Raw genomic sequence first — 27,403 nt, forward strand, 5'->3', positions numbered from 1 at the left:
ACTCATCCAGCAGCCGAACAAACCTGTGGCTTCTTTCTTTAGGCAACTTCAGAATGCTGTTGCAGAGCCTCCCACAGATGTGTTACTTTACTTTGACAAGGTCTAAGTCTGGAGACTGTTGGAATTTCATTGGATGAGGCCATGTCTGGTACTTTTGTTCCCAAGTTCTGGGTCATTATCAGTCTGTCTCTGTCCTTTTCTCACCTTCCATATAGGAAGACCTAGATCAACTTCTTACAGTACAGTATGGCCCTAATAATGAATCAGAGGACACAGTAAAACTGCGTCTGAATGGATACAGGGTTTTTAAGCCATCAACCTGCAGCAACTGTTTGCTTCAATGCTTCACTAAGATCATTTCCCCCTTCCATGAAAATGACCTGTTTTCTGTGGAATTTACAGGATTTTCCAGATTTTTAAAGACCTAAATTGGGCAGTTTATAAGTTGCCCTGTACTATAAAAGGTTATTAACTGACCTCTTAAATTACAATCAAACCTGGAAAAACATGGGAGTTTTTAAACTGTTGACCAGGGTTATACCTATGAATTACCAAGAAGAACATGCAACCTTCTCAAGAAAAGACCCCAGGCTTCCGACAAGTTTGAACCCAGAACCTTTTTTGCAGTGAGGCCACAGTGCTGCTGACTGCACCTTGCCTTTGGCTACTAGAGCAACTATATCTCAGAATAGCTGTTCTTGCCAAATTGAAAAGTGGAATATCTTTTTTTTAATGATCAATCTTTCAGAAATACAGACAGTTATGACTGTTCAGCTTGTAACCTGGTGAGTCAGTCAAAAAAAGAAACAAGAGGAAGGGGAAGAGGGAGAGCTGCAGTTAAACCTGAGCAAGCAAATACACCATCTTTTGAGAAGAGACTGATAGAAAGAAAGAAAGAAAGAAAGAAAGAAAGAAAGAAAGAAAGAAAGAAAGAAAGAAAGAAAGAAAGAAAGAAAGAAAGAAAGAAAGAAAGAAAGAAAGAAAGAGCATGGGTCTTGTGGAGGAAAAGAAAACATGACAAACACATTCCAACAGTGTAAACAGCTTCACATGATTTCGCTGTAACAGATTTAGAGGGAATTATTACGTTTATATTTGTCCTCGCAGCGGTGTCAGAAAAGGACAATGGAAGCTGGTGTTAATTACAGCTCAATGAATTGATGTAGCTGAAAAAAAAATCACAGCCTGAAGCATCAGCAAGAAATCCTGCTGAAATGAAGCTTTTAAGTCAGTAAGCTGATTTATATACTTAAAGAGCAAGCAGCACTCCATAGGAGTTCAGATCGTGAAAAATTACCCCACACACAAACATCAACTTGATAGTCCAGTCATTTTATGAGAAAAGGTTAAACAAATTGCAACAGAAGCAAACTCATCTGATTTTGTATCCTCAGCATGTCCTGAGTGAGGGAAAAAAAGCCCCGAAGAATCCCATTAGGGGAAAGTTTCGAAAAACACCCAAACTATCCCATTTATACGCATGTAAAAAAAAAATTTCACGTGAATAGGGTAAAATTTTTAACCTTTAGATATCTCCACGAAAATTACTGAGTTGATTACTTACATTAAGACAAACAAAAAATGTATTACAAGTTTTTTGAAATTCTTTGTTAACATGAGCAAATTTGCATAAATTTGTATAAATTTGCATAAATTCCACCGTTTTGACGGCACATGTATATATGAAGTTGCTGTGGTGGTACCAGCATGAAAATTGGAATGAGTTGACTCCATCGGTCAACCGACAAGTTGACCACTTTAAATTTCAAGGTGACTGCAATTTTTCAAGACAGCCACATCCTTAGTAGAGCAGGTATGACATGCTATTAATGCTCATGGGCCTAAATTGGTTCCATTCCTTTTTTAAAGGACAATTCCGGGCGAATTCAACTCTGGGGTGTATTTTCATATCATTTTAGGTCTAAAAGAATGAATCTGAAGATTTTCAGTTTAATCGCTCCTGTTTTGCGGTAGTTGCATCTGTCCCCGCGTCCCCACGGCAGCAATGAATGGGAGTGGATGTAAGTTCCGCTGTTTAGGCTGTTTCCAGCCCTCAAAGCCGCAATTTTTTTCCACAGACAGCGTCAGATGGCTACTCAAACATGCACCGAGAAGTTTATTTACTTCAAGCAAGCCGACATGTTTGTAAAACTAGATCTAATTCAAAGTCTCCCGGAGTCTCGCGCGAGCCCGAAGTTGCAGTGCTGGTGTATTCAGGCGCAGTCGGAGCTACCATTTGTGTCATAAACACAGGAATATCAACTCTTTACTTGCTTCAAGTGTACATTTTTTTCCACAGACAGCGTCAGGTGGCTACTCAAACATGCGCCGAGAAGTTTTTTTTACTTGAAGCAAGTAAAGAGTTGATATTCCTGTGTTTATGACACAAACGGTAGCTTTTCCCACTGCATGTGAACACACCGCGCACGGCAACTGGGTCTCGCGCGAGACTTGAGTAAAGGTCAAAGAGAAAACATTTCAGAGGGAATCATTGATAAAAACTAAATCGTGCTCAGACATATTGAACAGCTAAATGTGATGCTAAAGCGCCACACGCTGAGTGACGGCAGCTACAGTTAAATGGCTTTAGGTGTGAGGGAGGAAGTCAAACGCTCTCATGAGACATATTATCATCATCACTGGGCTTATAATGTTGCCTCTCGCCTCCAGAGTCTTTAACCGTTTCTCACCCCAACAAATAAAGCTCGCCGGCCCACAGCTGTACGCTGAGCTGCTTTTCTCAAAATCCAGAAGACGTCATGCATCTTGGAAGTGTTTCCTCACAAAACCTTGTGTGTGCCCCGCCGCATTAGCACTAAAATGTGGTGTATTGGCAAGTAGTATACAAGTGTACAGCAAATTTGAGTACTGCTGCTAGTTTTAGGGGGAAAAAAACATAAAAGCAGCTTTTAGAAATTGAATTTCTCAGGATTTAGTGAATGTTTATTTTTTTATTCACACCACTGTCTACAACGTTTTCACTTTTTTAGCTCCTGCACCCCTGTCAAACTCTGCATGGTGAGAAAGTACAGTCCATTAACACCAAAGTCAAAAATTAAGAAATTTCAGCATGCTTGTGGGCATTTTTGAAGATACTTAACTTGTTAACGTCTTCACTGAGTATGAGCTCAATACTTGAGACGCATTTGTGTTGGCTAGTTTTATGCAAATTAGATACTGATAAAAAGCCAAAGCCCTGCAAAGGACAGAATGCTCTGTTCCCACTTCTCAGCTGCACCAAGTCAGGCTAACGTCTCCATTCTGGCTGAGCTGTCGATAGTGGAGCTAAAAAAGAAAAAGATCAGGTACGACTGAAGCTGCAGAGGCAGGGAAGATCTTCATACTGTATCTGAACAGCAGGGCAGCACATTCACACACAGAGCCTGCTGAGGTCTGGATTTACTGCTGTAGGAGATATTAGCACTTTCACTGCCGGGTCAATCTGCTATTTTCAGTTACCTGCAAAGAACAGACACTTTGCTACCAGAAAGGCAGAGCCTGTATAACCAGTGTTTAAAACACACTGTTTCTTATGTGAATGAATGATTGAGGGGAATTCATTCATGTTCTATTCAGTTTCTGAGTTTTTACATTTCACACAGCACTTTATTTATGACACAAGAACTGAAACACCACTTTCACTAATAAATCAATCAACTTATCAATTCTAAACCAATGATATTTAGAATTTGGATGAAAACAAGCAGCGTGAACATGTCACATACGATATGTTTGGACTCGTGATCTGCATTTACATAACAATTAATTAATTAATGCACTGAAAAAATAATTAATTCTAAAGAAATCATTTAAGCTGTTTTAAGATAGGATGTTGAAGCAGAGGTTATGTAGAAGATATTCTGGACTGTATTTCTGACTTTGTCCATTTATCACAGTAAAAGCTCAAAGATTTTCAAAGCCTGACACTGTTGGTCACCTTTAGGACAAAATTGTAAGAACCTATTTTCAATGAATCAGATATAATAATCTTCTTTAGTCCCTGTGGGTCTAAAAATACACATGTCTTATCTGTGTGTTTAGATGTGACTGTGTTATGACTCACACTACAATCACTAACTTCCTGTTGTTTCTAGACCACCGTCATCCACCATCTCTCCTCCACCCCATGACCCCCTGAACAGGAAGTCTTCACAACCTTTGTTTTCTACCAGAGAAATGTATTTTTAACACGTAATCACCAGAAAAACCGTTGACTGAGAAATGTGTGCACAATAAAAACCACTAACACTGAATCTATGCAACATTATTAGAGTCAAATATTTCAAGCAGAAGCGGTGGTGAATGAGCAGCTCCCAGACCAGCCAAAGAAGGACAGCGGTAGCCTGGAGGTGTGGGGAAACACAGGCTCGCTGGGAGAACCAGTCCAGCTGAAAGTGAATGATTAACCACCCGTCTTTTACAACTACATATTGTAGATACCCATATGCAAAAGGTGCTGAATAGCTGCTTGGTGGCCAGCAGTGAAAGAATGGCCGTTTTATGGGGCGACGTACAATACAGCAGCATTGTGGGTAGAGACTGAGAAGGGCAAAGCTGGAATGGAGCATGCATTCTCAGCAGAAGCTTTTCCTCGGACAAGTAAAGGTTAAAAAATGACCTTACAGCAGACAGAGCTGCATAAGAGAGGAGGAGGAAGAGGAGGAGGAGGAGGGGAAAAAAAGGGAGGAAGGATGAATGGAGTCTGTCCCTTTCAGCAGATGGATTGACCCAAAGGAAAAAAAAGCGAGACGGACGACTGTGTGCCTTGAACAAATTGTTCATATGGCTCCTAGAAGCAGTGTTGATGCTTCTGGGGGTGATGTGGGGCAAACTGCTGCAGCACAGAGGAGGAGAAGACTCCAGTGGGATGAATGCACAATTCATACACTGACTCAATGCACTACAGCTTTTCACCACAGCTGTTATCATCCAGTCATTAATCATTGGCTTTAAAGCTTGTGCAGATTCCCAGACTTTTACAGTCTGCTACATTTGAGCTTTACATTGACTCCTGCATGTTCGGGTCCACATCTCAGCGTGCCGTGCAACAGATCGAGACCGTAAAGTTGCAGCTCCCTTGTTGACCTGGCTGTCATGATGACTGATAGGCCATTGGCGTAGCTCGCGGTCTGCTCTGAGCGACTCTTCCCTGTTGTACTAGAAGGATGTCAGCTGGGGACGAGAGCAGCCAACTTCAAATGTGATTCCTCCACTCCAGTTATTATCATTATTGCTATCGTATTACATCACAGCACCGTGGCCACTTTATTACAGTGTCTGTGCGGCAGAGAGATGTGACCAAACCCCTCTGACAGTGCAATTCATTACAGCCAGGCAACAATATTACCATACAGGGCAGCTTAGTTTAGCCTATTCTGGATTAGAACTGGCATGTTGCGTCTAAACATGCCTCCATTGTCCCGTTGCCTCGGCAGCTAAACAGTCCCCCAATCCCCTGTTTGTGTTGTAGTTACAACTTTAATCCAGGATCCACCCTCCCCATGCCAAAATCAGATTACCAGAGTCAATTAAACTTGATCCATAATCTCAGCGCACAGGCACAGTGGATACAAGGTTATCAGGCCCTGCAAAAAAAAATGGGACAAATACACTGCTGATGTGAGAGGACTTACAGGCTCAGTGTCTTGTTTTAGCTCAGCGATCGGTTATGATGATGAACTGCGCAACCTGCATCATGCAAATATTTCCCGGGCTCTTGCAAATTTAATGCATTTTGTGTTTTAATTGATGCCGTTGAAACCGAAGAATCTGTGAGCCAATCTGTGACATATGTCCTCACAAATGTGCTCCTTTCCCCCTGTTGTAATCACATCGGTGCACGCAAGAATGCACAAACATTGTGGGTGAGAGGAGAAGAGAAAGGGAGTGAGAGAAAAACAAAATTAAAATCCTCTAGTGAACAGCCTGCGGGCTCCCGGCTCCCAGCTCCCATCCAGCACTGTATTTTATCATCCTTGAGTGGCTGTGCGAAGGCTGGAACAGAACCGGAGTGAGTGTGCAAATCAAACCCACTCTGGCTCGCCCCGCACACCTCTGGATAACAGAGAGCGACAGGACGGTGGCAGGACAGAATAACCTCCGGACTCGACGACAGTCAGGGAAAAAAAAAAAACGGTCACGCGCCATTAATGCAGGTCATCGATGTTTCAGCGGTACCTTGTGGCTGTCACTCAGCTCGTAGCTTTGAGATACGGTCCGCGCTCGTAATCAGCACCTCGGCCCCCGCCGAATGTTCAACAGCGGAGGCAAACAAGGCCCCGCCGTGAAACGAGTAATCAAATCACGTGGAATAAAGTGCACATCCATCAAATCAACAAGCGTGAGCTGATGAGGAAGCTCGCGCGCCCACATGAAAAAGATGAAGCTTCTCCAGAAGAGCACCATCATTTGAGGCTCAGCCACATCAGTCGTGTTGTATTTATCTCCTCAAACATCAAGGGGGCATTGTTTCATTAGCATTAATTTCTCTAGAGCCTCAGATTAGAAGTGTTGTATTTAGCTTAAGGCTATTCAAATTCCTATACAGAAATTATTGTAATCGCTGTTCTGTGGAGATATTTAAAGCGTGACTATCAAATAAATGAGCCTTGTGCACTGCTCAACCTTGCAAACAGAGTACAAGCTCATAATTCACTGTAGGCAAACGCCGCTCTACAACTGGAACAAAGAGACGTGAATACTCAAGTCTGCTATGAACAGAATGAATCAATATGAACAAATGTGAAAGCAGGGAGAAGATTGCTTTTTAATATAGGGCAGAGACACTGGAATGACTCTCATCTCTTTCTTTCCCTAGCTTTTATTTATCTGGGGAAGATTTGCTGAGCATGATACCTCCTCTCGCACTCGTGCAGTTAAACACACAGCTGCAGGGAGCTGACCACAGGCTGCCTGGTGCTGACTGAGTGGCTCAACTGCCACCACTGGGCATTTAAGTGCTTTTCTCAAAGGCTCCCTGACACACTGACATGTTTCCTGTACTGTCGTGCCAGCTTTCTGGAGCATTTTTTTTTTTTTATCAGATGTGTGCACCCAGGGCTGAACTAGAAATCAATCACATCTCATGGTTGGGTTGAGCTTTTAATGTTTGCATGTAACTGAGAAGTTTCAACCTGATCAATGTTAAAAACCCGAGGAGACAACACCTCATTGGTTTCCTCAACCTGCGCACCAAGGCCGTGCTCCACATTGGTGCACTCAACACAGTCAATATTCATTACTTTATAGTTTGTCTGTCATTGACCTGGTGGAAACCCCCCCACCCCAATCAGAAATATTGTCAGGTCCCATGTTTTGCTCAAGGACATGTCAACATTACAAATTAAACAGTGACCAGTTTCATGTCAAATCATGGTAGAAATGTCAGATAGTACTAGCATTAAAACTAGAATCACCACTATAGCCGTGGTTAATTACTGTGGTCAATTACATAAAAGGCAGTTACAGCACAGATCACAAGATTTCTCAGAGTATTAAAAAAAAATGTAATCAAAGTTAGTGGGTATGGGTAGGTTCTTAAAAGCGAGTAAGGGCATCCACAAAACTAAAGAGAGGGCTACATCCCAGTGGCTGAAAACAATAATAACAAATAGATTATTATCCTACATTAGCTTTTCTCTTGTTCACAGAGTGGACGTGAAGGCAGCCAACCCATGCTTCTTCTGTGACAAATATGTATTGGACGTGTTATTGCCTTAAAGATGAAATGCAAACAGTCACTTAGGCTACGTTCACATTGCAGTTCAGTGACCTGAATCTGATTTTTTCATTCAAACCCATATCCGATGTGCTTTTGACAGTGTGAACAGCACAAGTCGCATTGAATCTGACATTTTCAAATCAGATTCAGGTCACTTTCAAATGTGGTAGGCTGTCTTTACACTGCAGGCCTTGATGCCCAATTCCGATTTGTTGCCTATATCTGATTGTTTTGACTGTCTATTTACATGTTCTATCAGAAGTGACCCATATCTGATATCTGCATTTACACCTGCTACAGAGGTTCAGCGCAACGTGTGGGCACGTGAATTAATATTATCATTGATGACGTATGACACACATTGCCAGGAAAGATCCGATCTGTCTGTTTAGACTGCACACGCATTGGCAGATATCCGATTTGTATCTGATTTATTTTCCACATATAACGGGGGCCTGAATCTGATCTGACAATATCCGATTCCATGCAAGTGGTACTGAATCAGATTCAGATCCGATTGCGCCTGGCGTCGTTGTTATTGATCTTTTGCGAATGCGGGTCAGTTTGGAACCATAAACCGTTCACACTGGAATCTGATATAGGTCACATTTTAGATGTGAACATCCAAACAAAAAAATCAAATCTGATCAAAAAATCTCAAATTGAGCATTAAGGCTTGCAGTGTGAACGTAGTCTTAGGAAAGTGACTGTTGAGTGAACATTTTTAGCACATGTTAACTAACTATACTGTGATATCACGATCAAAACCGCTGTCCTGTGTTGGATTCACAACCTGTCGTTCCTGTGTCCATCAAACAGCAAACTTACAGTGGTGGATGTGGAAACGACAAAGGCATCTGCAGACAGCGAACACTTCCTTTTAGACAAAAATAGCTAATTAGGATGTTTTTCTTTTTCAATTATAATTTCAAAATAATACACTGTCATAATTAATGCATTATGTACTTAATTAGTTTGTAGTATGGAATTGGCACACAGTAACAGCCCACTCGCAATCACAGAGTGGTCTTACTGCTCCCGAGAAAATGATCTTATCTTCTACTTGAGTGAAGACAGCAGCTTCCAGAGGGTGTGTTGACTAGACAATAACCAAGGTTTCATTTGAGGGAAGTTACTTTGAGAATTCACATTAATTAGCTCCTGCTGATACAATCTATCATCTTAACAGACTAAATGAGAAGTCTGCTACCTGAATGGCTTTTATACACGGTTCACTGTTAAAAAGTATCAAATTGTAGAAAGTGAGATTTACATGGATTTTGAATTATAAAGCAGATCTACTGTAGCTGCTACCACTATTAAAACTATATTTGCTTCTTCTGTGTAGAAATTCACACAGAAACTGTCAGTTATGCTGTAAGAGAATAAGGACACAATTTTGTCATGTCATAATTATACAGAAACACAACCCAGCAGCAACTGGTCCCACCTTCCAACCTTGTAAGAATTTATTCCTCAGAGTTTTAACCTGAAGTCTGCTAATTAAAAAATCACTCTCTCTTAAGAACTCTTTTTAGCATTCAGTTTGACCTCTGCAATAATCTTCTAGAGGATTAAAAGAAAACAAGATCAAAGGACCGATGTTTTACACTTTTTCTGTTTTCGAGTATGATATCAACAAAATATTTGTGATTTCGAGCTCCTCCAAGGCTGGAATGAGGTGCAGGTGGGCTGGGCTTGGGCATGGCTGAGGGTGGTGACTGCTTTGTGCAAAGTTACACAATTCCTGATGGCTCATTGGCCCAGTTTCTGTGAGACTGTGCACTTTGCTACTTTCACAGTATTAATGATCAAATGAACATCTCACTTAATACAATATGGAAACGTAAAAGCAGATTAATTTGATCTCACTGCTGAAGTTCAAGTTGATCATGTTGTTTTATGAACTACACTTGGAACTAAAAACCAGCTATTTCAGTGTATACATCTCTGAACCTCTCTTCTGATTGGCTAACACCAACCTGAGCAGCAGAGAGAAGCAAGAGAGAGGAGATGTACAACTACACTGAGATGGGTTTTGTTTGTTTGTACCTTCATAACTAAAATCTTATCATAGACCTACACTTTAATTTGAAATATGGGACCTTTAATAAAAATGATTGTTAAAAGAGATATTTGCCTGTTTAGCTTAGCAAATTTTTTTTTTTTTGATCAACCAGGAACTGAATCCAAAAAGGGAACAAGCTATAGAACCCAACCCCACTTTCATGTTGAGACTTTTCATTGCAAACACTGGATTCAAGCCACAGCGCTGCTCCTCAATACTTGTGAGAAAACCTTCCATCGCCTGAGTCTGCGAGTGAGAGAATCAATGAAAATAAATCTGAAAAACAATAATCATAAAATGTAGAACAAAGAGGCTAGAATAAGACTAACCTCTTGAACATGGTAGGTCTTTTTCTTGTTTTTTCAAAAAAAAAAGGTAATGCATTAGCAAGCCCTGAAGCTGCGCTCGGCTCGCCAACATGTCTTTCATCGCTTTTACCCGTGTGCGTGTGCGCGTATGAGAGGGAGAGAAGGAGAGAGAGGTGGTTGGTAGGTGTTGTCTGAGAAGGGTGACTCATCTCTTCCAATCGCGACACACTATGTGGCTCTGTGTGTGCTCAAATACACACACATGCACTCACATTGAGGGGAACAGACACAGACGCCCCCACACACACACGCGCAGAAACACCTCAGCCCCTCTTACACACACTGCTCACGCTCTGTTCTCGGCTCAGGAGACGGCGTGCTGTTCAGCACGCAGAGCGGGAGCATACATTACATCGGTCCACACCTTATTCCCCTGCAGGTCGATACCTTGTACCAAAACATGCAGTTTTTCTCCTGTAACAATGGAACATAATGCAAACAGCTCCTCTTACAGAATGCACCGCTATCTGGCAATAGAGGTCTCAGCGGGTAAATAAGCTTATGTTTGTCTGCGTGGTGCTTAACTGGTGTATTTACAGAGCCCTCACACATACACACACACACACACACACACACACATCTGTTGCTGTCCACCATTTTCATGTTCTCTCTCTTTCTCCAGACCTATAACGGCTCTTCTAGTGCACACTACATAAAAAGCACCGGTAACATTGAGCACTTGATGGCTCTGTTTTCATCACCACTGAAACCACATATTTACTGCAGCTTTTAGAACAGAAATCATGAGGTGAGGTGAGTTGCCCCTGCTTTCCTGAAAAGAGCAGCTTTTAAAGAAATGAACAGCCTTGTTGTGATGTTGTTTTCAGGGCTGTCAGGGAGTGTAACCAGTGCTGGACTGTTGCTGCCATGTTCTCTAACTGTGGCGGCATTTAGCCCCCTGAGACTGTGCTGCTGAGAGAGGAAGGAGGAGGAGGGTGAGGGATGCTCTCGAATGAATGCAGCCAGCCATGCAAAGAATAAATACATGAAGAATATGTTATGTGGTGCATCTAACGGAAAACAGCTTGTAGCAGGGACAACAATGAGAAGCAGCGATAAGGAGATGAAGAGTGATAGCGTTTTGTCAACGAACACCGTGGAGACAGAGGGAGGGGAGAAGGACAGATAGGTAAATTATTACCCCTTCAGCCCAGGGAGCTACAGTGTGTCTGACTCAGATCTCTCCCTCAGTGTCTTTCCCCACTTCCCTCCACCCCCCCCCCCTCTACCCGACCGCAATGCAATTTTCCTCCATTTTTGATTACAGATTGCTTGCTGTGATCTCAGCCCAGTTCCATTTTACCATCTGACAGTTGTGCTATCTGTGCCATTTAGACCTAAGTGGACGCTCCATCTCCTTCGCCGCCAATTTACATGTTTGCATCTCGTTACAGCCATTTGTAAGGCAAAGGCAAAGTGTCAGGACAGGGAGAGAGGAGGGCTTTCCAGACACACATATTAGTTTTCACCTTTGATACCAGAGCGCATCACTCACCCGTACGGAATGGGATTTTAGAAGGAGAGAAAAAAAAGAAGAAGAACCACCCATTTTTGAAAGAGCTGAAAGTTGAAACAGACCGATACAAAGGTCTGTCTGCGGCTGGGTAATTCACTCAGACATACATGCTGCTTCTTCACCTGCTCTGACACTCTCACAAACACATGTGACAACGGAACGCACACATGCGCTCAAACTAAGACAAATACACACGGAAAACACCCAAGGACACAATGCCACTCAACGACTGCAGATAAACCCAATGGGAAATGTTTTCCTTTTAAAAGAATCTCTATTGCCATCCATCATGCTAACGCTGCTGTGTTCTGCAGCACTGAGGGAAGGAGCCGGGCTTCCTCCGTCTTTCAAACTACCCTGCTAATGCCCAAAAACTGCCCACTGACCCCACCCTGCTGGCACTCAGCTGGACTGGAGACACATCCTCAAAAAAAAAAGCCGATACTACATCTGTCGGATTTGCGATCTGATGCCCAGTTACAATCCTGTGATTGTCTGGTTTTACTGTTACAGTTTTATCAATCTTTAACAGGCATTTTTCCACTACAGCAGCTGTTGCACACCCAGCTGTCCAAGGAGGGGGGGGGGGTTCTTTGAATAGACTCTCCTGAGGTTTCTTCCATTTTTTTCCCCACTTTATTTGCTCAGGTTGTTTGAGGAGTTATTCTTTGTTGCCGCCTTGGGTCTGTTACCGATACCGTGGGACACTGTGTGTGGTGTTGGGCTTTGCAAATAAATTTGACTCGAGTTGGCTTTTAGCACCTTGTCTGATATGTTACTGCAGTTTATCTTTCTTCCTTTTAAACACTTTTTACTAATCCCTCCCATCCACCAGCCATTGTCAAGGGCCAGGTCATGGCCCTGAATGACAGCTAGAGCCCTGCTGATCTAACGCCGTTCCCTCGTGAGAAATGATCCAAGTAGCTGAAATATTCAGCTGCAAACCTGTTTCAAGGATGAGCCTGGCGTCATTCTACGTAGTTTCCCATCATTAACAAGTCTCTACTTCACTAACCTCTCTGTGGTGCTCACCCCCACAGACAATTTGATTCTAGTAGATATGAAAATCGTTTAAATCTGGTCACAAATGTATTGTTTCGCGAAGAAGAAGAAAGAAAAAAACAAGCGACTCCATAAAACACTCCCTTGAGTGTAGTTTCTGCAGTTTTTAACAAACATTGCTCAGACAGGAATAAAAATAAATATACACCAATGAGTACTTCCTGCAGCTGTGCAACTGTGTGTGTGGGATCAACTAAAATGAACTGGAGCCCACATTTATGGTAATGAAGCAACACGTCACCCACATTGATGTGATTTCAACAGTTTTTGGACAATAATTGGGGTTCGAGTATCCAGCTTTGGCCACGCAGATCCTTTTTTTGTGTTTAAACTGCTCTGTCTGTAGAATTATCTTCTCTAAATATCACCAGGTGGTCTTCAGGTGGTCTTGAGAATAATTTACAATGTTGGGTCTAATCTAACTCATTCTTGGCAGCTTGACTATATCCAACATGAGGAGAAAAACAAAACTGCGACACCTCCGACTTAAAATCTCAAGGGCTCTTAAAAGACCTTGCCAGGAGATATACCCCTTCAACTGTCATGTTATCGCCCCCCCCTCAAATTACATAAGTCTCATTTTCTGCTGTCCTTATCTCCCTCCCAGGAGTGCACAGAGGGGGGGACATTGCATCACTAGCTGCTCCCTAATTACAAGCTGAGCAACTAGCAGCATCAGCAGCATCAGCAGCTCCACACCCTTACAGTAGATGGAGAAAAGAGGAGCATCTGCAGGGCACGGCTGTGCTGCAGAGAAGAATGCACTTTTTACAAAGCGATAAAGACATGAGGGTCAAACATCAGAGGTCATAGTGATCATGGCTTGTTGTGGCAGGAAAGGCCATGGTGTATAATAAAGCGTTTGCAAGAGTTTAATTTTTCAAGTCTATTATGAAAATGACTGTCGCCTTTAACCCTCGGCCTTTTCTGTTTCTGTGGTGATATACTTTTGCTAATCAGGGCCTGGCAGCAGCAGCAGCACCAGCGAAATGGAGGGGCAGAGGCGGGCATTCTGGGAGCTGCCGTCTTGGCTGACAACAGAGGTGGACATGCAGACAGCAAGCCAGCCCGCCAAACATCCATCCAGTCAGCCAGCCACAGGGCTGGATCACTTTTTGCACTGCCCTATTAGAGAGAAAAATAAGCTCTTAATGTGTTTGTCTAGACTGCCCTTGCATTGTGCAAACGAGGCGCTGTCCGGTTCAGTTAAATGCACTGCACACACATATAGAAACCCAATAGAAAGCCAGTGACACAAACTCAAACAGAGGCAGAGAAAGACTGAGAAAGAAGAGAGATGGAGCGGCTGTTTACACGGCATGCCCTCATTTCTACCAAGCTGTCTCTGGGGTTCAGAGAGGGTCGCACACTCGACTAGGGAACAGCTGGTGAGACGGGGGGAGAGAGGGGGTAGAAGCTGGGGGAACATTTGAACATCGACAGTTTCAGATCAGATGCCATATTACTGTGTCAACAGGCCGTTTTTTTCTCTCCTTATTTACTGTTTGGTGGAGACTGTGTGTGCCGACAGTTTTCCAGGACATGAATCATGTATGTCAGATGGTCTCTGTCATATACAGAAGGACAAGCGGGACCTGTTTCATTTTAATCATGTGTGACTAATCATAGCTGCAGCAGCAGATGTATGTGAGTCTGCACATTATCGCCATTAAAATAAATGGGGGAAAAAAAAGAAAAACTAATTTTCATCTCATCCAAGTGTTCATATCTCACTAATTGTTGGAGGAAAAGTGTGCCAAAATCATCAACTAAAAATCAAAATGCAACTGCATCATTATCTTTCATAAAGACCGCTTGTCAGCAAGGACAGTTTTACATTTCAAGCAAGCGGGTGCCTCTATAGCACAGCTCTGGCTGCCAATTAATCAGTGACAGCATATAAACAACATCAAAAATGTGAGACCAGAGAATAGCCCATTACCTTTCTGTACACACACACACACACAATATATATATGCACACACATTAAGTGCAACAATCCCTTCTGCTGCGAGCAGCACTATTGTAATCTTTCATACACTTAGCTGAGAAGCATACACAATTTGAATAACAATAGGTTAAAGCAATGCAATTTGTATCCAGGCTAAAAGAGGGTTACACTTTGCATTAAAAATAGAGCAGCCACCACAGCGTGTTGAGAAAAGGGCCGGCGGTAAGAATTGGCTATGCCAGGACAAAACTGTTGGTGACTGAGACAAACGGTGGTGTATGAGCTCTGAACTCTTTGGTCAGGGAGAAAACAATCTGCATCATGTGTCAGGTTACTGGCTGGGAGCCTTCTGCTCTGGGAGCGACTGCAGAACCTTTTCCCCCTTTCACACCAGAGCAACTCCACAGTCAGCAAACACTGAGAGGTTAAATCAGAACAGCAGCAACAGACAGTCTGCAGTGGCAGTGTGTGGTTTCAGAGAGCGCGCGCACACACACACACACACACACACACACACACACGACACTCTCACGCACTCATTCAGTAATCATGCCTGACATCACATTCAAGTTAACACTTACAAATAGAACATGAGTGCATGTATTAAATTTTAACCTAAGCTAAACCTCAACTTGTGCAGTTAAGTTCACACAGAAGCAACACAAACTAAAGCCTCAGTGGACCCGGTGAGGAGGCTGCATGGCTGCATGGCTGCATGGCTGCATGGCTGCCTACTCGCGGGCGGAGGTGGATTAGTGCTCCAATGTTGGTGCAAGTGCAAGCCAGGTAAAGGGTTAAAGGTAGTTGATGCTAAGTCGGTTGAATTAGCTCAAGCCAAATAATTATGAAAAAGCTTAACACCAACACAAACGCACGTTACGCCAAGTAATTGTGTTTACTTTTAATTCAATCTGTGGTCTGCTGCAGCCACACATGATCGCAGTTCGACTTAATGGAAGGAAAACACTCATTTGAGTTCTTCATGAGAGGTAAACATAAAGATGGATGCCACTCTCTCAGACGAAGCTACAGTCAGCAAAATAAATTAGCCTAGCTTAGCATAAAGACGAAAAGCAGAAGTAAAGCGCTATTCTGGATCATTTTGACAACTCGAAAGGCAGTAAACCGACCCACCTGCCCCTCCACAGATCACTAGGTGGCAGGTTATATGTTGTTTGTTTAAGGTGTACCAAGAAGCATAAGGAAGACATGTTGGGGGAGGTTACGTGCCAGACTATTTCTTGGCTGGGAGCGGTGACTTCTTAGTCTGTCGTCACAGTGAGGTTGCCAATTTACTGCTCTTGGCCAAGACACAGTCTGGCACATAACCCACCGTAGAAATCACAACGTGTCGTTTCACTCTTCTGTTTTATTATTGCCCCAACAAACGAGATATAATGTGTTAATCAATGACTTTTACATGAGCTGGTGGGCAGATTTTATTACTTTTGGATGCATCTACGCTGCGTGTTTCCCTGTTTCTGGTCTTCATACTTAGCTAAGCTAAACTGCTGCGATATATATTTGTCAGATACACATGAGAATGGTATTGATTTTTTTCCCTCTAACAAATATGTGCTCCACAAAATACTGATATGGCTTCAAGCAAAATATCAGCAATTATCTTCCATCTCTGCAGCAGCATCCATGAGCTGTGAAAAGATCTTTATCTGAGCGAATCCTATTTATTATAGAAATATTTTAACACATCAGTACTGAGTACAGCCTCCTGCTCAGCCATGCTTCCTGTATGAGAGCGATTTGGTCCTCCAAGAGCTGCAAAGCTAAGAGGCTAAAAGGTGCATATTGTATGATGCCCCGCTCCTCTAACACAAATCTCCTATTTTAATCCACTATTATCCAACACACATCCACGGGGCATCAGCCCTCTGCTCCTCTATTGGTATCACAATCTGTCATCACCCCTTCCCTCTTCCCCTCCCACTACAATGCATATCAACAGAAAATGCCAACACAGTACTGTGAGTCGCGGATGCATATCTAAACAGGTCATCGTCATTATCGCTGTAAATCCATTCATCTCCTAAAACGCGCACACACACGCCACCAGAATATGTCTCGGAGATAGAGAGGTCCAGGGTGTGAGGATGATGTTAACCCCGCTGCAGCCGGAGCCCGTTCGTGGGCGAACAATGAAAAGCGGCTTGTTGTCTCATTATGTCTGCCATGAGCACAGATGTGGACAAAGGACTAATGAGGACACAGCACTGTGGGAACAATATAAACTGAAAAAATAGACACTGGCAACAAAACGCTCCTTTTGAGCTACAGATGACTTTCAAAGTTGCTGGGGTGCATTTTTCTTCTTTTCTTTCAATTAGCAACACATGTCATGCACCAGTAACAGCATGTGTGTATTAGCCATAATTGCTGAACAAGAACTGTGGATTGAATTCACCGTAGTTAAGAGGATGTTTTTTTTTTGTTTTTTTTTTTAGAATGTAATCAAAATCAATCAGAATAAAGCACACAAGGTTTTCTAATTTTCATCCATTTATCCCTCATTTCCTCCATGTAACTAAATGATAGAGTTTCAGGCAGCGATAAAGATTTCTATTTTGAGATGCCTCCAAAACAAAGTAAAGCTGTGGTAATGTTTGTGAATGTGAACAGCAGCTTTGTATGGTCTGTAAGAGGTTTAGAGGATGGGTGGAAGCTGTGTTTTACAGGTATTTTGTTCTTCTGTGTGGGAGACGGGGAGCTTGTGGTCAGCTCCAGCAGTCAGCAGTAATGTCACACTGGTATCCAGCGTGTAGAAGGCTCAGCCAATGAGAACTAATGTATCAAGATGGGATCCTGTCTTGGTTGATTTGGTTCAAGACAGAGCAGCGGCAGCAAAGACGAGTGAATTGTGGCCAGCCAGCGTGGTGATTTTCAAACAGCACACGCAGCGAACGCTTGTAAACCAAACACACAACTGCTCCTTTCAAACTGATGAATGCCACCTGTTCAAAAGAGGGTACACATCCATGAGATGTGATTAGTGGTTTAATCCGTGACGCCAATGCGCTTCATAAGCCCACCAGTTAAACCAGTGGACCATTGTCTGTTGCAACCCAAAAGCAGTAAATGATCATGTTCTGTTACAGGTGAGGCTCCAGTATCGGGTAGGACAGAGTCTCCGTTAAAGTGACCCACATGACCACCACAATGCTGCTGCCACTGAGACATTTCCAAGCTGCTCAGAAATACCACACTGATGGAAATATTTCACACTTGATTTCATTAACATATTCAAACCCAGGGCTCATACAGATTAAAGTTCTACAGTTCTTAAGTCTTTTCCTCTGTGGACAAACATCGGGCCTGGACAACTGGTGAATTTCTTTTAAAAAATTCCAAATTAAATTGGTGAATCACTTAAGAACAAATTCTGTTTGCATGAGTGGTTGTTGAATGAGGCCAAATCACTTGTTTTTACAGTACTGGTGTTAAATGAAAATGTTGTGAGTGACCATGACCGTGACTAAAATATATAAATATGAATTGAACATTTTCACATCAACACAGACTGTTCCAGTGGCGGAGAGTAACTCCACCACTGATATTTGACAGCTGTGATTACTAGTTATGTTTTTGATTGGCTTTTGCAATAGCATTTAAAGTACAACACACTGTTGCCTCTTTGACTTGCGATTTTGTTGTCGGCTCCAGCATCAACATCTTAGATGGATTCATTGAAATTACGGTTATAGTGCAAATAAAAGTATCCAGTTCACTTCATATTCCATGGTATTTCAGCCACTGCTTTAGAGCCTATTGTTAGCAGGACTTTGTCACATGAGATGGTCAGACCTGTAAACTAGTGATTAGTGGATGTCATAATACCACTCTGTTCAAGCTAGAAGCAGGTCAAGTAGGCAGGGCTACAAAAGATGAATATTCAGCAAAATAGAAAACATTAAACCTCTAAAAGCTCAAAAATGACTGCAAATGTGACTGGTAAAACATTATTCCCTGTTCTTTCCTACTCAGATTTACAGTATTCTGTGACACTCTGGACGAGCTCATCCCCAGTCTGAAAAACACTGGGATAAATAGTCAAACATAGTCTGACCTCAGCAACAGCGGCGAAATGATGCTTGAACACTGATGCATCTGTTAACAGTCTAACAATGGAATAAATAATAATATTCTTTTTTAAAGGAGAAGTGATTCAACACCTCAAACTTTAAATACATTTTGCTGAATAATACTTGCACACATTTAATTGAAATGAAACTGTCCTATTGCAACTCTCATTATTTCTCCTCCTACAGACCATCATCACTTACCAACATTACAAATGCAGATGTAAACATCCACAGTTACACCCACACTGTACGAGATTCTCCCACGTTTAAGCAGCGGACCACCTGTCCCACTGTGATGCAAAGACTCCTGTTTCCAGGTTTCCACATATTCATTATGGCCTGTACAGTGTATGGGGATACATCTGTGAACAGCTCTTCCCTTATTGGACTGTGGCCTTAGGGCCTTTGTTATGATTGGATACTTACAAAAGCCAGCCACCCCCTCCATGTGTCTCCCGTTCTAAAGGTCTGCTCCTGCATATTAAACAGTCTGGAGCGTTGCAGCAATCAAACGCAGGAACTCCTTCATCTACATAAACACCTCCATGAAGGAATTACTGAATAAAAAGGGGAGAGCTGGCTACCGTAGAGGTGGGGTAGGGGGTTAAAAGGGTGGGGGGGGGGGGGGTTAAGGCTTGTCACTGTGATGAAGACAGATGATGAGGCTGCATTGCTGTAAACGAGTGAGTCAGCCCTTCCTTCAGACAGACACAGGCCTGCAGGAGGAGGAACGGTGGTGGGGGTGGGGGTGGGGGCAAGGAGGGAGGCTGGAGAAATGCATGGGAACTGTCCCTGGTGCTGAAATCTGGGATGGCTGCTTTCTAACAGCTCCAAGTTCAGCCCAGTGCAGGGGAGGAGGGGAGAAAAAAATCCAACAGTGAGGCATGCTGCCGTTCACTACCTGACCCACATCTGAAACAATCTGTATCACTACTTCCAGTGGAACAGGTCAGTAATTGACCTGCTTTCCAATGTGAGAAAAAAAACAAAAACAAACACACACACAGACAAAAAAAACACCCAAATAAACAAATGATGCATTTAGCAATTTTCAAAACCCCACAGCAGGGGGAGTGTAATATACGCTCATACAAAAGCTTTAGAGGCTGTCGAGTTTTTCCACACAGATTCTGTCCTAAGTCGGTTATTTGGCATTCTGATCACAAAGCCAGGGGAGGGAGATGCTCTACCATGTAATTCTCCCTGAGCCAAGTCAAAGAGATTCTCATTAAAGTACTTTTTATATCCCTAACCTCAGTTTCCATGCAGGGACAGTTGTATTGGGTTGTCATGCTATTTGTGGACTAATCACCTCCACGCACTCCACACCTACACACACACACACACACTCACACACACAAGCCTCATAAGAGCTGAATGTAAACGAGTCTGGATCAACAGGAATTGGATATCGCATTGTGTCTTTCAGGCACCCCATCACCCCACCACCCATACTCTTTGAAATGATTTTGTTGCATTATTCATCTTTCAAAGCTGTCATGCTTTGTGCTGTCAGTTTGCTCAACATCACAGATGCAGCATGGGATGGATCCTTACACTCCATATTGCAGACGGCTGATCAAACAAGGAATTCGGCTGTATCATTTAGGGCACGAGGAATGTGATGGAGGATGTGTTGTGTACCGGTGTGACCGCCTTGAACGCCACTTGACACCCAGAAAACGCCAGCACCACCATCACCTGTCTCCTCCACACTGCCACAGCGGCTGAATCATGGAACTTTGGTCATACAGACTTTGCAACTTGTTACCCAGATCTTCCTTTTGAACACAAAACCAGGGGGGGGGGGGTCATGTTATTTCAAGGCTTTCACTTCATAAGTTACACACCAGAGCCTCCCTGGACTCATCCTGACTTATAAATGCTGTCAATTAAAAACGTTCAACTTGCAGTCAGCCAGTAATTCCTCTCAGTTTGACGTGAAAACATTATGCAACAGGTCCAATACTTGCAGAAGCCACCCTCGGCTATAAGGGTCTTTTTTTTCTTTTTTTCTCCAGTATACAGTGTTTTAGATGAGGCCAACTGGAGAATGATGTCACAAGTCCGTAAATAAGGGTCCTTTTCTCGGGCACTGCAGAGACCAGGCGGGTGTGGTGACTGCATTAGTAGACGCGCAATCCCCGGCGCAAACGCTCGGCTAAAAGACCTGTAATGTTGTAATGTGGACGCTACCGTGACGGCTTTCCACCCCTCGCTACGACTGCCTTCTACTTGTCGGACGTGTCCTGAAGTTCAAAATCATTAATCTGCTGCCTGGAAATCAGACAAAATTTCTCCGACCTCGCTTCGCTCTCTCGACAGCCACAAGGTGCCCATTCACGGCGCGCCTCCCCAAAGCCCCGTGCTTGATAGAAAAATACATGCACAATGACAATCTGACATCTGCTCTCTATCTGACAACAGCTTAGTATTCTCCACAGACACCCCGCTCTCTCCCTCCGAGCAACCCCATGCCGTTTTTTTTTTTTACACGCCGCTGTTCCCCTCTCTGTACCCCACTCTTTCTCATTCCTATGCGGCTTTTTTCGAGCCAGCTCATTTCCACACACGAACAACAACGGAATTGAACAGCGGCTTCATAAAATATGCAGGTAAAAAAAAAAAGGGCAACTCGGGAAAAAAAGCACCGACATCTCAAGCACAACACTTTTCATGCTCTACTGAAAACTGACCTCCAAGTCTAACGAATCCCACTCAAACATCCGGAGGATTTCTTTTCATCCAAAAAAAAGCGGACCAGGCGCAGCGGCTCTATGGAGCGACTGGGCGATGCGATGCCATTGCGCTTTTGGTATTATCCTCATGAAATCAGTTTGAACCGGGGGACGTCGTCAGTGGAAGACATCTCGGCGGCGTCGAGACCAAGTTGAGCGACACAGAAGGAAAAAAAAAACGATGCTATGTTTCACAGTCCAACATCTTTTTTTTTTTTTTTTTGCTCGGCTGATGGTTGCAACCAATTAGCACACCACTTGCGCTCGGAGGCGAATAGCTCCTGACAAGACGCTCCTTCTCCTGAGCATCGCTTCTATTTCAGCTGCTGTGCTGCTTTTCGGGAAAAGGTGGCAGACTACACAACACACGCAACTTCTCATTTCCAGGATATAGGGGGAATTTAGCGTGGCGCACACTCCAAAGCCAATAAATCCCCGTAGCGCATTTGACAAATCCTTTCCCTCTGCTGAAGGGGCAACAATAAGGGAAGCTTTTAAAGGTCCCTGCATGAAGTGCTTCTTAAAACACGTGACTCCCATCTATTCCATGGTGAAAGAGATGCATTTGATCCATAACAGGCCCTAAGCAGTGGGAGACACTTATGTGGGGAGGGGGCATGGGTGTGCTACAATGAATGACACTGGTATACCACACGGTAGACTACTCACCATTAGCACAGCAAAGTTATTATGATGGGAGCAATGAATGGTGGTCGTGTTGCCCCCGGAGCCTGTTATGTGGCAGCCCTCTGCCCTCCAGCCACCGTGTCCATCCAGCAGGTCAAAATCCCAATAGGCTGCGGTGGGGTCTACACCCAGTGCGAAGTGCCTGAGAGCAATAGTAACGGAGTGCACGGCGCTCCCGAGGCTGCACCCATCTGCAAGAAAAAGCAACACATTCAATTAAGGAAACCAAGTGGAAAGTGTGTAAGTGCATGTGGCTAAAGAAGTGTGGACACGGGAGCGTGCGGTCACACACACACACACACACACACACACAAAACTCCTGCATGCTCTAAACATACGCACGCATAATGTGGAAGTGTCAGACAGTTGTGTGAAGTGTTGTGGATAAACTTTCATCTCAAATGGAAACATGAAGCAGCTTTTTTTTAATTCAGCAGCTGTGGAGTCAAATCTGATGGGAACAACCATCAAGAGTTTTCATGTATTTTTTGGCAACGTGCACACGAGGCTGTGAAGCTTGTTGCGCAGAACGAGCTGATACGCTGTGTGTATGTGCGTGTGCGTTTGCGTGCGTGCGTGTGTGTGTAAGCATGTAGTCCGAATCGGCTTTACAGTACAAGCGTTGACATCACAGGCATGATGATAAAAATGGATTTCCTCTTACCTAATTTGGTGAAAGCAACTGGTGTTGAAACGCTCCTACGCTTCCCATCGTCTGCGAGATTTGACGAATTCCCCGTGCAAGGAAAGAGTTTCCCATTGCGAAACACGATAAACTGCAGCTTGCAAGTGGAGTTATCAACAGATTGCAGCGCAGAGGAGGAGATAGGCGTACCAGCCAGCGGTAAATGGATTGAGGCGACTGCCACAGAGTTCTGCGGATGGAACAAAAAAAAAAGAGAGGAAAATAAAAATTAAATAATGTATCCGAGATGCGCAGGAAGGAAGGGGGAAAAAACTCTCATAGAAAAGACAAATAGCTTTCCTCTCCAGGAGTGGAGGCGACCATAGACCACAAGTGACCAAGGGAATGAGAATCACGTTTGAAGCGCTCTAGTGCGCCTATTTGGTCAGGCTCCCTGCCGCAGAGGTGGAAATGGTTCTTACCATTTCAGCTTGAGGGCACATCAACACTGCAGCTTGATTTAAAGAGACAACCGGTCTGACTTTATCTTCTTTTCACCAACTATAAACACCAAAGGTTAAAAAAAAAAAAAAAAACACCCCTGACAATATTTGGGGGGGAAAGGGGGGAGTTCTGTGAGAAAGGCATGGCTTGGGAATATCAAGGTGTAGACACGCGCCATCTTTGAATCCAAGTGTGTCCAAACTGATCCTGTTAAGTTGTTTTTTATTGCTGTAACTGTAAAAACAAGAAAAATAAATAATAAAAAAAATACTACAATCCCTGGTGCAGCCTGGAAAAAAAATTCCACTAGAGCTGCGTTCAAGCTCCACAATCCCTCTGATGTGTTCTGACCTGTGGGTAATAATTTTACATACTGAACAAATAACACATGAGCAGTCAGAAGGCTCTGCCTCTCCTGTCCCTGGAGAATGTGAGCTGAAACCCCCCCATCCAGTGTTTTTTTTTCTTTTTTTGGAGCTATACATGATAAGAGCTGCAGGAACTTTTGGCACAGCTCAGGGTTTAGAGAATCAACGCCCCTGGTGGACAGAAATGTTGCTCAAGGGTGAGAGTGAGAGTGCTCGCTGCGCTTACAGGGCAGGCAGCACTTAACCCTGCGGAAAGATCAAGTTTAATCACAAAAATGCTTCTAAAGTGACACAGTCAGCACAGAAGAGATGCACATGTGGCCACACACTCAACTCCATGCCTCCTCTCAGCTGATATAACCATGCACACTGTAGTGTTTTTAATATTTCATGGAAAAAACACAGAAATGGAACTAGTGTGGTCCTGCAGAGGTGAATAAACACCAGGGTGAAAAGGAAAAAAAAAGGTTCTACGCACTGTTTCCCTTGTGATGTGCTAATCCTCTGGTCTGAGACCTTCACTCACAGAGTCAAACACTGAGGTGCACAAGACAAATTGATGTGCTCTTCTTGTTGATTTATTAAGACGTGATTACACAGAGGCTGCTCTTTCAAATGAACAGAACAGCTGAGGCAATTAACACATTTCTGCACCGAGAACAGATTTCTAAGGGGCAAAAAACACTTAATGAACGATCCCACCTATTTATCTAGTCATTGACCCTAATGGTGAACAATGCTAATGGTGAGGCTGACGATGATACGTCTTCATAATAAAGATAATGATGGCTGTGTGCATGGGGGGGGGGGCGGCTTTCCAAATGAAGTCTGCTTTTGTTCAGCTTTCAATCATGTCACCCTCCAGTGTGAGAGGATCAGCACTTTGAGCCTAAAGGGGAGGGAAACTTCCTGTCCAAGATGAATGTGGATGCCCATAAAGTGCCCTTACAGTTAATGGGGAGCTGCTTAGTCAGACGTTCGGCCAAATCAATGTCTCGGAGAAAGATGGCAGAATTTCTTAATCAAGTTAAACAAGATCTCGTTTGTCCGTTCTTATGTTTCTTATTCTGGCCACGGAGAGGCTCTGTTTGTTAGTGTGTGGGTCCCCTGAGTGATGTCGGGGTGTGTGGCCCCTCAGATGCCTCAGTCTGGGTTGTTTTGATGCTGCTGGTCCTTCTATTGTCCTGAAAGTGATTCTATAGCGATGACAAAGAGCAACAGCGTGCTTAAGCACAATATCTATACATTAGAGCCACCAAATGTGAGGAGCCAGAGGTGATTCTACGGCATCGGGTTTGTTGGCTATTAGTTTCTGTATTGACTCACTCTTGAAAGACTATTGATTTTCATCCTGCAGTGTGTGTATGTGAATGGAGGGAAGGAGGGAGGGGGGGGGGTGGCAGCAAAGCCTTGCCTTGAAATTTACGTTGCATCATTTCCTTTCTTTGAACAGCTTAAGCTTGGCAGTTTGTTGCCAAGACGTCACAGGATACAGACATCAGGGACGGAGTCAGACAGGGTTTTTAGCCTCCTCCACAAATCGAGAGAGTGTAGCACGCTATCCGAGGGGTCCTTTCCTCATACGGCCGGCAGCACGGATTGCCAGGTGACCGCCGTCCCTGGGGGTGGTGGTGGTGTTTTCAAAGCGTACGACTCACAAAAAGAAATCTTATCTCGTATACTTGTCTTTTCATCTCTTTCTACATCTTTTAGCCTCTTTTATGTGGCGTATCAAAGGGATTTACAGCCCAGAGGGTGTGCTATAAGCCACAGTGTGTGCAAGGTCTCGTTCTAAGCTACAATCTATGTTCCTCCTGAGCAACCTAAACAGCTACATTTCCTCAACCCCAACACCACCGGGGACCTCACACTTCAGAGTTGATTTAGCTGGATGTACCTCAGCCGTCTGACCTTCCTCCAAGCCCCTCCCTCTCCACCGGGGCAGCATGCTGTAGCCTTAGTAACCATAATCGCACACTCCCCTCCATCTCTCGCTCCAGCCTGGTGATCATTCTCCTTTCCTTTTTTCCCCCCTCCTTCACTTATTCCTGTCCTTACAGAGGGCATCCAGGTGAATGTCAGCAGTCACCTCCTATTTCAGGCTGTTCCCTCTCATCCGCCTCCCTCCCTCCGTCCCTCTTCCACCTGCTCCTTGATGCACAGCCCTGCTCCATAGAACCGCAAAACTGCAAAACAGCCTGGAGGGCAAAACACAACAGCCGTGTTTGACCCGGGGCAGCCACCAAATCACAGCGTAAACATCACGCTTAAACACGGCTCTTTCGTTTCACAGGGGGATTACTGTAGAAAGTGTTTAGACAAAGGTGAAAATTAAGAGTGCCAGTGAGACATTTTTTCCCTCTTCATTGTATAATCCAAAATTAGAAAAAGCTACAGCTCTGTGCCTTTGTAGATATATCATTGGGAGAGATAAATTTATTTATTTGAGCGGGCGGCAACTTGGAAATTAACTATGAATGAAATGAATTTAGCTCAAAGGGCAGCTTGGTGAGCTCGGCCCCGGCCGAGAAGAACTGCTGACGAGCATGATGGGAGATTTGCATAATTCTTTTTTGTTATCACTGGCAGTCCTGTCAGCGCAGACATGGTCAAAGACACGATGACCATGACAAATAGGTAGACATCAGGACACTTCAGGGGATCCTTCCTACCCATGATGCTTTAGAGCCTGAAAATAAAACAGTTTGCCCACAAGTAACATTTAACGAGAGCTTAAACACACGCCTCTGTTGGAGCTGCTTCTGAGGTTTCAACATATTTGTCTTGCCTGACATGAAAATACAACAAAGGATATAATTCTGCATAAGTGATTGTCATGGTTGAAGCTTAAAAGGCATTTTCCTCCTGAGCATTACCGCGTTGCAGTGTTGTTAGCATTACTTATCAAGAGAAATTAAACAGTCCTAAACGGTTGCCATGCCAACAAGAGTCTGTTTTTCCTCCAGAAGGGTTGTGCTGGTTGGGGTGCGGCGGCCGTTTGAGCACGTTTGTAGCAGGAAATTCAGGCTCTGTGGAGAAGCAGGGCTGTACCTCAGCTGTCAGCCACACTCTCCTCAGTCAGCTCTGACTCAAACTGTCACATCACCGGGTGGTTTCCTCAACAAAAAACATTCAAGGAGCTGCAACAGATGGACAGCATTGTTAGAATAAAAAGGCATTGTGGATTACAAATTAATGAATTCATTGTGTGTAAAAGCATAACTAATATATTAGCTGCAGGGTGATTGATAATGAGCCAAAAGGAGGCAAGTCTTAGACAGAACAGACCCTAGGAGGGAAATTCACAGATTTTCAGCATCAACAACTACTACTCTCTATGCAGAACCTGATTGGCCATTTTCAGCTCCTAGTCCTACCACATTCAATAATCTATAGGAAGAGTTTGTCTCTTTAGTCTCCTGTTGCCACGTCAATAAAGCCTACATCACCACTGTAAGTGAAGGCAAGGACGACTGTGACTCAGTGCGCGGTGTCTCCTGAAAGAAACTATTTCCATGCAGCACTGTAATGACAAGAAACAAATTATGCATGAGGAAAAATTGTGAGAAGAATGTGCAGTGATCTTTAGATATCCAGCTATGAAAGTCAAGATGCAACAGGTTCTATGGCAGAAAGTAGCTCTAATGAAAGCTGTGCACAGAGAGCTCTGTGAAATCATCCAGAGAGAGAGTGAGAGGAACA

General features: G+C 43.7%; 1 protein-coding gene across 1 annotated transcript in view; it reads right to left on the minus strand.

Annotated features, from left to right (window-relative positions):
• Positions 1-27,403, minus strand: part of adgra1b (adhesion G protein-coupled receptor A1b) — a 168,714-nt gene that overhangs the window by 34,490 nt on the left and 106,821 nt on the right. Inside the window, exons 13-14 of the mRNA XM_085800555.1 lie at positions 22,869-23,079; positions 22,187-22,395 (exon numbers count right to left, since the gene is read on the minus strand). Of these exons, the coding sequence (XP_085656681.1) occupies positions 22,187-22,395; positions 22,869-23,079 (420 nt within the window). The remainder of the gene's footprint in view (positions 1-22,186; positions 22,396-22,868; positions 23,080-27,403) is intronic.

Source organism: Trachurus japonicus, chromosome 15, assembly GCF_045865225.1.
Source record: "Trachurus japonicus isolate A0001 chromosome 15, Traja_1.0".
In the NCBI taxonomy this organism is placed as follows: domain Eukaryota; kingdom Metazoa; phylum Chordata; class Actinopteri; order Carangiformes; family Carangidae; genus Trachurus; species Trachurus japonicus.